Source organism: Thamnophis sirtalis, unplaced genomic scaffold (genome assembly GCF_051295495.1).
Source record: "Thamnophis sirtalis isolate CommonGarterSnake01/CBP01778 unplaced genomic scaffold, rThaSir2_p1.2 scaffold_3, whole genome shotgun sequence".
NCBI classification, from domain to species: Eukaryota; Metazoa; Chordata; class Lepidosauria; order Squamata; family Natricidae; genus Thamnophis; species Thamnophis sirtalis.
In genome coordinates this window covers 79,626,575-79,640,478 of record NW_028261383.1, presented here as the reverse complement: position 1 = coordinate 79,640,478, position 13,904 = coordinate 79,626,575, and the positions used below count along the sequence as shown (strand labels likewise).

The following is a 13,904-nucleotide window of genomic DNA, read 5'->3' as shown; positions in this document are numbered from 1 at the left end:
ATTTCATCATGGAGATGTCTTGTGCCTGGTTATAGAGTACCGGTAATCCTGAACCTACGGCCACAATTGAGCCGAAAATTTATGTTGTTAAATGAGACATTTGTTAAGTGAGTGTTGCCCCATTTTACAAACCTTCGTTCCATAGTTGTTAAGTGAATTGCTGCAATTGATAAGTTACTAACCTGGTTGTTAAAGGAATCTGGCTTCCCCAATGACTTTGCTTGTCAGAAGATCACAAAAAAATGATTCCATGATCCTGGGACACAGGAAGGGTCATAAGCATGAACCAATTGCCACAGCACGGAGATCAGTCATGCCCCTGTGACAGTGAAGAAGCTGTCTTAGGGAATTTAATAATGCGCTTCTGGAATTCCAACATCCATAATTAAGTCCGTTCAACTGGATTCTAAAAGCTACCCGTTGGGTTTGTAGTGAGTGATGTGATTGTTGTAATTGAGGGAGGGATGCTTTCCTGATTTCTCCTTTATTGATACCTTTTCCTCTCATTGCCTTGTCTGGGGAGGGATCTGAACTTTGATCATATGATTGTGGGGCTGCTGCAGAGGTCATAGCTCTGAAAAATGGTCATAAGTTACTTTTTCGGTGCTGTTGTAACTATGAATGGTCATTAAATGAACTGTTGTAAGTCGAGAATAACCTGTACTCTTTTTAGATTCTGTTGTTTGCTAAAACATGTCTGTTAACATTAGCAAACTTAATCTTAATGATTAGGATTTTCCATTCTAATTGGAGTTAATTAGTTAAGCCTCAGGTTGGAGGGTCATTTACATTCTCAGCCTCCTCTCTTCCCAGTTCTTAATCCAGTTCATTCCTATGGGAGAATCATTTGTTGTCAATACGCAAGATTGTTGATTCATGATGGCAAGTTCTTTGGCTAGGTTTTCTCCAGTTTTAACTGGCTCTGGTATAAACATATAGGAAACCCCTAATGATCAGTCATGAAATGACTTCACTATAGGTTATATTGTGTATATTGTAGTAGTATGTGTTGTGGCCCAGCAGGAGCCATTGGAGCTGCCACCAGACTCCGACAGCAAGGGGCCCTATGAGTCAGCTCTGGAGGATGTGGAGGACCCTGGACAGGGTTCTGATTCCGAGCAGGGTGCAGAGAGGCTGGTTGGCCACCAGGAGGCGCCTGAGCCTTGGACCAGTGGGGAGTAGACAAGGGAGTGTGTTCCGGACGTCATGCATTGGAGCAGTGGGGAGGAGACAAGGGAGTTGGTCTTGGATGCCCGGCAATGAAGAACTAATAGGCGTAAGGAACAGTTACGCAGTTACAGGAGATAATTGCACTCAGCTAGTGTTAATTAGGCTCCTCTCAAGACTATAAAAGGAATGATTGTGCACACACTCATTGCAGGAGTCAACATATTCACTAGAGTTGGAGAATTCTCCAACTCTAGTGGTTAGCTTGGCAGGCTGGATTGCAGCCAAGATTAGTCTGTGCTGGATTGCTGCCAAGTCCTGGACTGTGCTGGATTGCTGCCAAGTCCTGGACTGTGCTGGATTGCTGCCAAGGCCTGGACTGTGCTGGATTGCTGCCAAGGCCTGGACTGTGCTGGATTGCTGCCAAGGTCTGGACTATGTGTTAATAAATCCTTGAAGTTCTTTGTCTCGGTGTGCTTTGGTGTAGGACGAGGGGTTTCAGAACAAGTATGTATGTTTGTATGTGGTAACTGAACCATTGTTTAAAAAAGGAGACTTGCTGGAGGAGGAGAAAAGTAATTTTGGCAGGGCTTCCTCCCTCTTTATAACCTCCTACTACTCCATTCTCTGGCTCTAATCCTAGTCAACAATAACCTCCTGTGGTTATTATTTAAAATATTATTTAAATATTTAAATAAATGATAACAACAACAATTCTCCTAGTCATTAGGTTCTCAATCATTCTTCCACCTTCCTACAGTAAATAGTCTCAGCTTTACTAACCGGCTGCCTGTATTATAGTTGGGAGAGTGAAATAAGATAGCAATAGCAATAGCAGTTAGACTTATATACCGCTTCATAGGGCTTTCAGCCCTCTCTAAGCGGTTTACAGAGTCAGCATATTGCCCCCAACAATCTGGGTCCTCATTTTACCCACCTCGGAAGGATGGAAGGCTGAGTCAACCTTGAGCTGGTGAGATTAGAACCGCTGAACTGCAGATAACAGTCAGCTGAAGTGGCCTGCAGTACTGCAATAGCAATAGCAATAGTTAGACTGATATACCGCTTCATAGGGCTTTCAGCCCTCTCTAAGCGGTTTACAGAGTCAGCATATTGCCCCCAACAACAATCTGGGTCCTCATTTTACCCACCTCGGAAGGATGGAAGGCTGAGTCAACCTTGAGCCTGGTGGGATTTGAACAGCCAAACTGCTGAACTGCAGTGCTGCATTTAACCACTGCGCCACCTCGGCTCCTGCACCCTAACCACTGTGCCACCACGGCTCTTGGAATTTCACTTTTAGTTGCATTCTTTGTTATTAGCATACTGTATTTCTGCAATAAACTTGATACTGAAGCTGCGTACTTCAATTACAAAAACTACCAAATGCTAATGGAATAAAATGTAAAATTATCAGATGTCGCTCATGTTCGTGCAGCCTCCTGAGTCATTATCTCACCAGAAATCTCACAACAGTTCTCTGGTTCCAGCAATGTTCAAATAAGTTCAGGTTATTCGTTTGTGTGTGTGCATGGGGTGGTAGTGATGGTGAAGGTGGTAGTGATGGTGCAATTGGTGGACAGCTTTGAAGCTGTCCACCAATTGCACTTAAGATCCCCAAATAACAGCATAGGAGGCTGAATATGGAGATAATCTCTACTTGACATTGAAATAGTAGCACTGAGTCATGTTTCTAGGCAAAACTTGGGGTGCTAATGCAGACTTCAAACATGTTGTGTTTAGAACAGAAACAGATGAAGCCTAATCTATTATCCTATCAGCCTGCCTATTCATAAAAATAAGATATGCTTTATTGTCAATTTTTTTGTGGGTACTCTGGCACACGTTAAAAATGAAATTCTGTTGCCTGCTCTCAAAAGTGTACACATACATAACACACATATAGAAATGCTATATACATACATACATACATACACACACATATACATATACATATACATATACATATACATATACATATACATATACATATACATATACATATACATATACATATACATATACATATACATATACATATACATATACATATACATATACATATACATATACCTACACACACACACACACACACACACACACATATATATATATAGGGTGTAGGTATATATATATAGGGTGTAGGTATATATATATACCTATACCCTAATATACAAATACATATTAATATTAGTCACTGTCCATCTTGAGTACATAGTGGAAAGAGGAAGCCTGAGAGTTCACAAGGTTGATATTGCATGGAACAAAACTGTGGCTGACTCTGAATGCTGTGCTTTGGATAACAGGTCATTTTAAGTAGCAATTACCTGAGTATTTCAACCATCCAAGATAAGATGGGTAGCAATAAATAACTAGGATGATGATGATGGGCCACATCCTTTTTCATTCTCCATGTCCATTTTTTGCCGCTCATCTCAACTTTCTTTCATTGCCAGTTTATAATATCAGCTCTCATTTCATATGTTTATTTTTTTAACATAGGTTACTACATCCTAAACCATTCTTCCAATCTTTTATCTTTTTCTTCTTTCTTTTAAATTGTTTTATTTATTTGCTTTTTTTCCTGAAATGGTTGTGAGCTTCCCAGCATGATTAGCAATTGAGCAAACTAAATTTGATAAATGAAATAAGCCAGTTTTTTTTTCTAACCTGCTCCATATGAACTATTGGAGTATAGATATCATCATTTCCAATTATAATGACTGAAGGGTATGATAATGAACCTGGGACTCTATGGAGTAGAAAAGTGTCTTTAATGATCTCTTATCATGTCCAATCAAATGAATCTGCAAAACTTTCATTCCTATAGAGACAAATAGAGAACATGAACTAAATAGCTGGAGATCATGTAGAAGAAGAGTTGGGGTTGCACAAAACACCAGTCTAAACTGTAATTGGGTAGTTTACAGCTCATTCTGCTGTGAGAATACTGTTGGTGTGGTTGGTGGCTTATGATTCAGTGCACTGAATGAATCCAGGCAGTTCACTTACTTCAGTGAACCACGATTCATTAATAGTAGATTAGTTACATGTGAACAAAGCTTAATTTGGTACTGACTATGAAAGATATAGCAAGGACATTGATTGGTTGCAAAACCTCAAAGATTACAGATAACTCAAACATGCAGCTTGTTTTTGGGACATGTAGTACAAGCCCTGAATTTTCTGGAGAAGAAATTGGACTCTTAGGGTTAGGGTTAAGATTAGGCTCCAGGGGTTAGGGTTAGACTCTGGTCTTTAGACAAGGACATGTTTTTTTGATGGGCTGATTGAGGGAGAATATTAGACTTTCTCAAGGAGATACATATTTCTGAACAGATACTCTATCAGCTCACTTCCCTTATAATATCTTCTGCATTGGAACCTACCATCTCAGCTTCTGACAGGACTTCAGTTCTCTCGGGGATATTTATGCAAATCGTCTAAATGGTAGATTGTCCAGCCAGGTCCATTATTTTGGGGACCAGGGATGCAACAGTGTCATCCTCTGGGTCACGTACAAACACAGCATATTTTAATGGCAGCTGTTTCTTTTTTCTAAAATATTAAATTGGAAGCATTTTCCAAGGAGATCTAACATCTATCGTTTCATAAAGATTGACCATAGAAATATTAAGCAGATTCATAGCTTTTAGAAGTTGGATAGATGACCATTAGACATCCCAGGGCTGTAGACAACATAGTTAAAATATGTGTCTGTCTGTTTGTCTGCCCGCCGTCCGTCCGTCCATCCATCCATCCATCCATCCATTCATCCATCCATCCATCCATCCATCATCTGCTGAAAAAATAGTATCAAACCAGTTCCTCATTTTGCCAAAAAACCCTACAGGAATATATTTATGTAGTTAGCAAGAGTTGAATCTGAGGTGAGGAAGACTTTATTTTTCTTTCTTTGAGAAACAGAAACATAATAAATGTTATTAGTGTACATTGAGGATTAAATATATGATTTATTTTAGGATCTATTTAACATGCAAAATGTGTCAAGATTTTGAATATAATCCAGTGATCAGAGGTTTCCTGTATTGGGAAGAAATTGGATATAATGTGAAAGACACATGGAAACTCCTTCAAAAAGTGATGCAGATGTGAGCTTTGGAAAGTTGCAAAAACCAGTACAAAATATTACCCATTTAAGGATTTCCAGAAACAGCCCAAAGGCATAACAATGTTTGTTTCAATGTGCTGCCCTTTGCTCTTACAAGATAGCACGCCAGCAATTTTCTACTTTGGATGAATTAACTACATACATGGAATTGTCTTAAGTTAAATGGAATGGAAACCAAAGGCATCTATGCTAACATTTAATTCCAAAGTGATTGTCCAACTCTGGATCTTTCTGGTTTGTGGTTGGACAATTACAATCGGCATGGCAGGATCTGGGATTTGAAGCACAGCAGATAATAAGGATTGCTCTGGTAGTCAGATCAAAGGAGGCCAGACTACTATCACGGCTCATTTGGAAGCTTCATGATATCTCTGACGGCAAAGACCAACTTTATAAAGTCTTGCAGCCAAACCGAGACTTGGGACGTTAGAAGAAACAGATTTCTCAAGCTTCTCATGAAGTTCTCTAGCTACTGACCAGCTCAACAGTGTCCTTGATAGTGTGGCTACATAGCCAAACCTGTGCCAGAATAGAAAGGCTAAATGGTTGGGTGCATTCCAGCCAAGGCTGAGAGGGGCTGCACTTCCAAAGCAAGAGCTATGATCATACTAAATGCCGACCACCTCTGTCTGTAATTAACTGCTGTGTAAGCCTGAGGGAATTAGCACAGCACTGTAGATTCAGCTTTGAATCAAGAGTTTAATCATACAGCCTGAAAACAGCAAGATACACAGTTATTAATCTTTGCACTGTGCTGTAACCTCAAGTATAACTCCCAATTAATCAGCAGGAGGCAGACATGGCTCAATATTTACAACATGTCTAATTGATAGAGTTAAAGTGATTATAGAGAGCTATTGCTTATGCATTGATGGGATTCAGCTGAACTTAAGCCTGGGTTGTGCCCTTCCAATCTCCAGACACCTCTTGTGATTGCCTGAGAGAGTGCCTGGCAAAAAGTATTACAGAACTACTATCAACACCATTCATTTTGTCTGGTCTATGCTTTTTCTCAGAATGCCCAACCAGAGAGGTCTAGGGGAACTCAACGTGGCCAATTTGCCACAGTCAACTTTCTATGGCCAACTTGCCATAGCCTACTCACCACGGGACAACTTGCCATGACCAAATTACCATAGAACAGGACAATTCAAGATGGGATTAGCTCCTTTTAATATTCATCAATGTGGCTGGTAGCTATAGGAATGATTTCCTTTAATACAAGAGATAAAATGATGAAAACCTGGTCAAACAAATAAAAGGAACTACCATATTTTTCGGAGTATAAGACGCACCAAGATTTTGAAGAGGCAAATTAAAAAAAAAGTTTTTGCACTCTGCACACCTCCCATAAACGGCCTGTTTTTCACAAAGACCCACCTATTGGTTTTTTTAAATCAAAAAAGGGTATGAATAGCCTTTAGGAGGCTTGTAGAGTGCTCCTGGGGGCTGGGGGGGTTAAAAATGAGCAAAAAATGGTCTGTTTTTCGCTCATTTCTGCCCCCCCCCCAATCCCCAGGAGCACTCTGGAAGCCTCCTAAAGGCTATGAGGCCATTTTGGTGAAGGGGGTGTGTTGAGTATGCAAATAAGTGGGGGGAAGGAGTGTTATATATGCAAATGTTCCCTGTTACCAGCTCTCTGATTGGCTGGTCATTTGACAGTTGCTTTGGGCTCGAGTATAAATACCCTGACAGTTGCAGGGACGTTTTGAATTGCTTGTCATCTCACAATAAACATCTTACTCTCTGATTCCATGGCTCCTGCGTCTATCCCTCACAACATATATAACAGGGTGGAGTTCCGGGAGGCCAAAAATGCTGTATTCAGTGTATAAAACACACCCAGATATTCAGCCTCTTTTTTGAGGGAAAAGTGTGTCTTATACTCTGAAAAATACGGTAAGTGAATCCTGCAGCACTTTGTCCCATAAAGAGTTGACCATGGTGAGTTGTCCCACAATAAGTTAGCCATGGCAAGTTGGCCACAGCAAATTGGCCATGACAAGTTAGCTGTGGTGAGTTGTCCCATTCTACACCCACAGTTTGCCCCAATAGTTGGCATTGCATATTACTCTTATTACCTAGAACACCGTCCTAACATCTCACATTCAATGCTAAGAAAACTATGGTTATTTTTCTTTGGTTATTTCATGGGGCATAGAACTTTTCTTAAGTTATATAGAAGTGCCCCACATCAGGTACACCTGTATTATGTAGGCAACAGGACAATAGGTATATAAATAAGTGGTTTGTTCTGTATATGTCTTGGTATGTGTGCATATATTAAATGGATTAATGCAGAGTTTTTAAAAGCTTCCTAAAAGGAATTGGGTTTTGTTTGAGAATCGTAACCTATTTCCAAAAAAGGAAGGGGGAATGTATGGAACAGCTTTAGCTCTTGAATATTTTTTTTCTTTCCACCATGACGTATCATTCCTGCTGGCTTTCTTCCCAGTGTATTCGAGGCCTGCGGTGATCTAGTCAGGTTTAAACAGCTGCTCTTTTCTGATGCTCATTCATAGGAGCTGTCACTTAAGTCAAAAAGAGGCTACCCACCTTTAGATTACAAAGAACGAGTCCACAGGCTGGTTTAAACCACCAGCAATGTTAGCTTATGTTGGGAATATTAGGGAGAAGACAATTCATTCACCGATAGATTATCTCGTCTAAGGCTCAAGATCCTGAGATGTCTTAAGACCCTCGATGTTCCTTCAGCAAAGCAATCCTTCCTAATCAGTCCCAGCTGTTTGGTTCCTTTCTCATGGAGCTAAACAAGCAACGTTATGCTCAGACCCAGCTGGGTGACTAGCAGCTTAGCCAATGACTCAGAGTGTAACACACAAAGATCACTATGCATTTAAATTTGCCATGGCAACAAATAGTCCGCCAGTGGTAATTACATAGATTGTCATGGAGACAGGGCAAAAGATGCAGAATGAATCCACAGGTCTTTGGGGAGTAAGACCATCTCTAAAGTTCCTGGCGCATTGGCTCCAGAGACAGGAGAGAAGAGGCTATATCATCAATCTATGCTCCCCACTCTGAAAGCATACTTCTGGCCAGAGAGCTAGACTAAGGCTCCTACACTCGGTAGCTGTGAGATAATTATAAATATATCTCAGCTGTAGCGTTGCTTAAGGGGAGAAGACAAAGGAGATATCTATGTTCATAACATGAGGCTGTGTAAGACGAAGACTTTGGACAAGCTACTTTCTTGCTCTGTCTGGCTCTGAACCCAATAAAATAGAATAGAATAACAGAGTTGGAAGGGACCTTGGAGGTCTTCTAGTCCAGCCCCCTGCTTAGGCAGGAAACCCTACACCACTTCAGACAAATGGTTATCCAACATCTTCTTAAAAACTTCCAATGTTGGAGCATTCACAACTTCTGGAGGCAAGTTGTTTCACTGATTAATTTTCTAACTGACAGGAAATTTCTCCTCAGTTCTAAGTTGCTTCTCTCCTTGATTAGTTTCCACCCATTGTTTCTTGTCTTACCCTCAGGTGCTTTGGAGAATAGCTTGACTCCTTTTTCTTTGTGGCAACCCCTGAGATATTGGAACACTGCTATCATGTTTCCCCTAGTCCTTCTTTTCATTAAACTAGACATACCCAGTTCCTGCAACTGTTCTTCATATGTTTTAGCCTCCAGTCCCCTAATCATCTTTGTTGCTCTTCTCTGCACTCTTTCTAGAGCTTCAACATCTTGACCCGCTGATAGAGGAGACATGCCCTTATTATTCTTTATTATTGTCCCTTGATAATAGCACAAATTTCAATCTCAATTTCCCTTACTGGTATTATTTATTAAACGTAGATGCTGCCTGACTCTGGGCAGCTCTATATGTATGCCTGATATTCTTAGAATGAGATCCTGTATCTACCAGCAGCATTTATTAGGAATGACAGTACAGTATTCACTAATTATAGTATTTATAAGCAACAGTCACATAATTTAAATAGTCCTTTATTTTCATCTCTTTTTCTCCAGTTCTGGTATATCGGTGCAACATGCTAAACTTTGGTAATATAGTCAATGTGCAGAATGAGTGAAGGAAAGATGTCAAGGGTGATGGGTGATGAGAGTTTTACTTCCTTACTGGTTTCAATTATCTGTATGAGAAAATATAAGCGTGGTATGTATCTGAGACCTTCTTTACATTTGTGTATGTAAAATAAACCCACACCTTCTAGAACGGAAAGGTTTTTATCCCTAACCATCAATAGTGTACATGACTGTATGTTAGTCTGTTGAAGCTTTCTTGTACTTAAGAGGGATTTTAACAAATTCCTGATGTAGGCTTTTCCTGTCAGGTGCTTCCTGATATGTGTTTATTACAGTGCCTTGACACTTAGTCACAGGCAAATGAGATGATAGCTCTGAGCAAGATTCCCCTGCTCATACACATTTCCAGAAGTAATGATAAGACAGACTCAGAAGCTGTGTAGTCAAAAACAGCATGTTGTTGAGGAGATGCCCCTTGAACCCTCACCTCTGCTCAGCCTGTCTCAGCTGTCTGGCTCATCCCCCTCGGTCAGAAACAGTAGCGATGGACAATGAAAGGTCCCTTCTCATCGTAGGCTTGTCGATTGATCCACACATTTTGGAAAGCATTGAGTGAGGCTACAATGGAGCCACCCAGCCAGGCAGAGAAGGTGCGGTTGGGAGAAGCTAAGATGCCCACTTTGCTCCCAGGCTCCAAGTTTTGCAGTTCCATCTTAATTCTTTCAGAGAAGCCACGGAGCATGGTGGTGCCACCGGCCAATAGGACATTGGAAAGCAGGTCCGCCTCTCTTTCTGGCTTACATTTTTTAACACTATTTTGTGCTTGGACATGAAGTCCAACTTCTGGATATCCCAGCATGGTAGGATTGAAGAGGACTTCTGGGCAGCGAAAGCGTTCACTGCCAATGGAAATGACCTGCCTGTCAGGAAGAGTGTAGTCCATGAGATATTTTTTCTCATCTGCATTTAGCTCAGCCTCATACTGCTCAGGGACGTAACAGCACTTCTCCTTGATCTGGCACACCACTTCCATTTCTTCTTTTTGAAAAGGGTTCCCAGATTCTCCCATAATCTTGGCCAAATATTCTGTCAGAGCATTGCCTGCTATGTCCAGGCGATAGGTGGCATGTGGCAAGATATACCCATCATGGACAGGAGCAGTGTAGGACGTTCCGTAGCCAGAACCAATCACCAGCCCACCAGTGCGCCCATATGAATAAACTGACAAAAGGGACTGATGAGCAACAAACATGGCTGGAACTTCAAAGTTCTCAAACAACAGTTCAGCCATTTTTTCACGGTTGGTAGTCGGAGACATAGGAGCATCTGTAACCAGCACAGCTAGCTCTTCAGGGCATACGCTGAGTTCAGTGTAAAATATATGGTGCCACAGCATCTCTAGAGCATCCCAATCAGTGACCACACCATGTGTCATTACCAAATGTGTGCTCACCTCTGCACGCTGTTGTGGAATGTTCTTTCCAATGTAGTACAATGGACTTTCCTTCGTCCTGAACCTAGGTACCCCCACAACACTTGGCACGATGGATCTTGGCTTTTCATCTCCAGCAAGGCCACTCTTGGTGTAACCCGTACCTGTATCGATCACAACAGCAGCATAGTCTTTGTACTTAGGTGATGGGCTTGACTTGGAAGTTGAGGCAGGAGCCTTTGAACCAGGTCTGTGTCCTGAAGGACCAGGGCTAGCTGCTTTTTTGTGGCGGCTCATTGTAAGGGGACTTTTTACATTCTCACCATACGAACATATGACCAAACACCTAGACACCAGTCCTGCAGCCTCAAAGTGATGGAAGACATTCTATCAGTACAGAATATAGAAACTCTGTTGTCATAGTGGTGTCCTAACTCATGCATAGGTCAGAGTGACATCATAATAGTAGAGGATAAATTCTAAGATAGATATAGAAGTGAAATGGAAAAGTTTCCCACAGAGATGTTGTCATAAAGACACATCCACTGAAAACATATAATGTTGAACTGAAGGACCAGATTAGAGACTGAAAATTTACCTAGTTGCTAAGAGTTGTCAATGAATTGATGGCAGGTAGTCAATATGTCAAACTTTAATTGAAGTGACTGCACTGGCCACCCAATAACTATCAGGTCAAGTTCAAGGTTTGGGTCATCACATGTTAGGCCCTATATAGATCCTATTGTCTGTAAAAGACCCAATGATTTCCTGAGATAATCAGGAGTAATCCTGTAACATATCTGGTACCTATTGTGGATGGGCATTCTCTGTGATGACATGTCCCCTATGGAATGCTCTCACCTTTGACTTTCAGGAGCCACTAAAGAGTAAACTTTGTAGGCATCGTTTGAAGACCATTTCTTTACCCAGGCTTTTCCAGTATGGGACAAGATGCTTCCATTCCACTTTTTCAATGAATATATATTTTAATTGCTTATTGTTTTATATTTATATAATATATTGTTTAAGTATTTTACTGATATTTTTATCACTTCATTACACTTTGGCATAGGAAGGGATATAGAAATATATTAAATAAAGTATGATTAGAGAGCCAGTTTGGTCTAATGGTTAGGGTACCGCCAGGCTAGAAAGCAGGATACTATGAGCTCTAGTCTTGCCATGAAATCCAGCTGGGTGATTTTGGGCCAGTCACCCTCTTTCAGCTTAACTCACATAACAGGATTGTTGTTGTGAGGGGAAACAGGAGGAGGAAGCAATGTTCATTGCTTTGAGTTGTTTGTAAAACAATAAAGGCAGGTTACAAATAAATAAATAAATAAATAATAAATAAATAAATAAAGAATAAAAAATAATTTAACTGATGCCATGACTGTCCACAGCACCGTTCAGTTAAAGGATATTAGCATCCTTTATTGTTCTAAATGACTTCAGATGTGGTCTGATTAATCCTCACTTTCCATGTCTAGTTCTGTGAATTTGAATCACTTTGCATGAACCTGAATTCTGCAGAGTGATTTCTAGTTTAGAGTATCAGTTTTTAGACACAGTGATAGGAATCCATCCTATGGTGATGGCTAGAATGCAGTACTTCAGTCTATTCTGCTGACAGCCAGCTCCCTGCAATTTGGCCATTTGAATCTCACCAGGCTCAAGAGTGACTCAGCCTTCCATCCTTCTGAGGTGGGTAAAATGAGGACCCAGATTGTTGGGGGCAATAGGCTGACTCTGTAAACTGCTTAGAGAGGGCTGTAAAGCTCTGTGAAGTGGTATATAAGTCTAAGTGCTATTGCTATACCATTCCTCCTTTTTGTGCCCTGAGTAGAATTCCATCTTCATTCTCCTGGTAATGCTGTCTACAAGAGGTTTTTTTTACATTTTTTTCAGAATATGAAACAATGGGGTTTGTTTCTGAGTTACGTGTTGGATTGTAAATTTTATTCCCTTAAAGGAGAGGACTGAAAAATAATCCCCCAGGTCTTCTATACTCAACACTTTGAAGAATTGTGAACTGGGCCTTGGTTCAAGCGATCTCCCTAGTTTGCTTTCTCTCCTGTCCACAGATAGGGAATTAAAAAAAACACATCTGTGTGGCTAATCTGCCTTTGCCAGCTTAATTTTCTTGGTTTGTCAGAGAAGCCACACTTGACTCTCTGTATTCAGATAGTATTAGTGACAAATGCAGCTTATTCCAGCTGTCTAAGAATAAACTTGAAGATAATATCCTGAAAATCCTGTTCAAGCCCAGGGAAAAGAGGCAGGAGAGGAGGATGGGAAATAATCACTCATGTGTCTTTAATGTGGAGTAGTTGAATTCATTATGGCAACATTTTGTAATCAGAAGGAATGTTTGATCAGTGCCTGATGAGGATCAAACAGCAGCAATTGATCAGAGAGACATTTAGGGCATTTCAACATCAGTGGGTAAGAATGGAGATCTGAACGGGGAATAAAATCAGAATCAGTTATAAGAGCAACACAAGTACACATTACTAGTCTATGTTTTGACACATAATAGAGTGAAGTGCTTCATTATTTAATTTATACACTAAGTCTGTTAGACCACCATGACCGGATTTTGTTATATTTTGTTTTAAGCAGCTCACTGACCAAAAATAACACTCTTTCTCCTCTCTCCCCAGTTTTAAGGTCAGGGAGGCAAATCAGATTTTGGGACAAGATTGTCCCATCCAATCCAGATGATGTCAAAGCAATTTTTTTCAGAAGTCCAAGTCCTAGGCCAACTCTTTTTTGATATTTATCCTTTACTGTATTTTTACATGCTAAGTTTGATCAATAGCTGATTGGAATTAAAATATTTTAAGTACCTTAATTCTGAGGTGAATTAAAAGGGGGACAGTCTCTGTTTTGGAAAAGATAAGGGTACAGAGAATTGGAGGCCCAAGACACATAAAGAGAAAGCGAGGAGAACTGGATGAGAAACCTTTATATTTAACTCACATTCCAGGTTTTATTGCTTAAGAAACTGGGTTAGTACATTTCCAGTATAATGGAGTCATAGCAGATTATACAGTTGTACACATACTGGTTTCCAGAATCTGTGCTCATGCTTCTATTCATATGTGAAAGGACATACTGCATTCGTATTTACGAGACAAGCATACCATGCAACTAATGGTTTGTCTA

At 40.5% G+C, this 13,904-nt stretch overlaps 1 protein-coding gene across 1 annotated transcript; it reads right to left on the bottom strand.

Annotated features, from left to right (window-relative positions):
• Positions 1 to 9,294: 9,294 nt before the first annotated feature.
• LOC106539131 (actin, cytoplasmic-like) lies at positions 9,295 to 11,033 on the bottom strand. The gene has a single exon (XM_014053832.2). It carries the CDS (start codon positions 11,031 to 11,033, stop codon positions 9,834 to 9,836), a length of 1,200 nt encoding a protein of 399 aa, XP_013909307.2. The 3' UTR covers positions 9,295 to 9,833.
• Between the last annotated feature and the right edge of the window lie 2,871 nt (positions 11,034 to 13,904).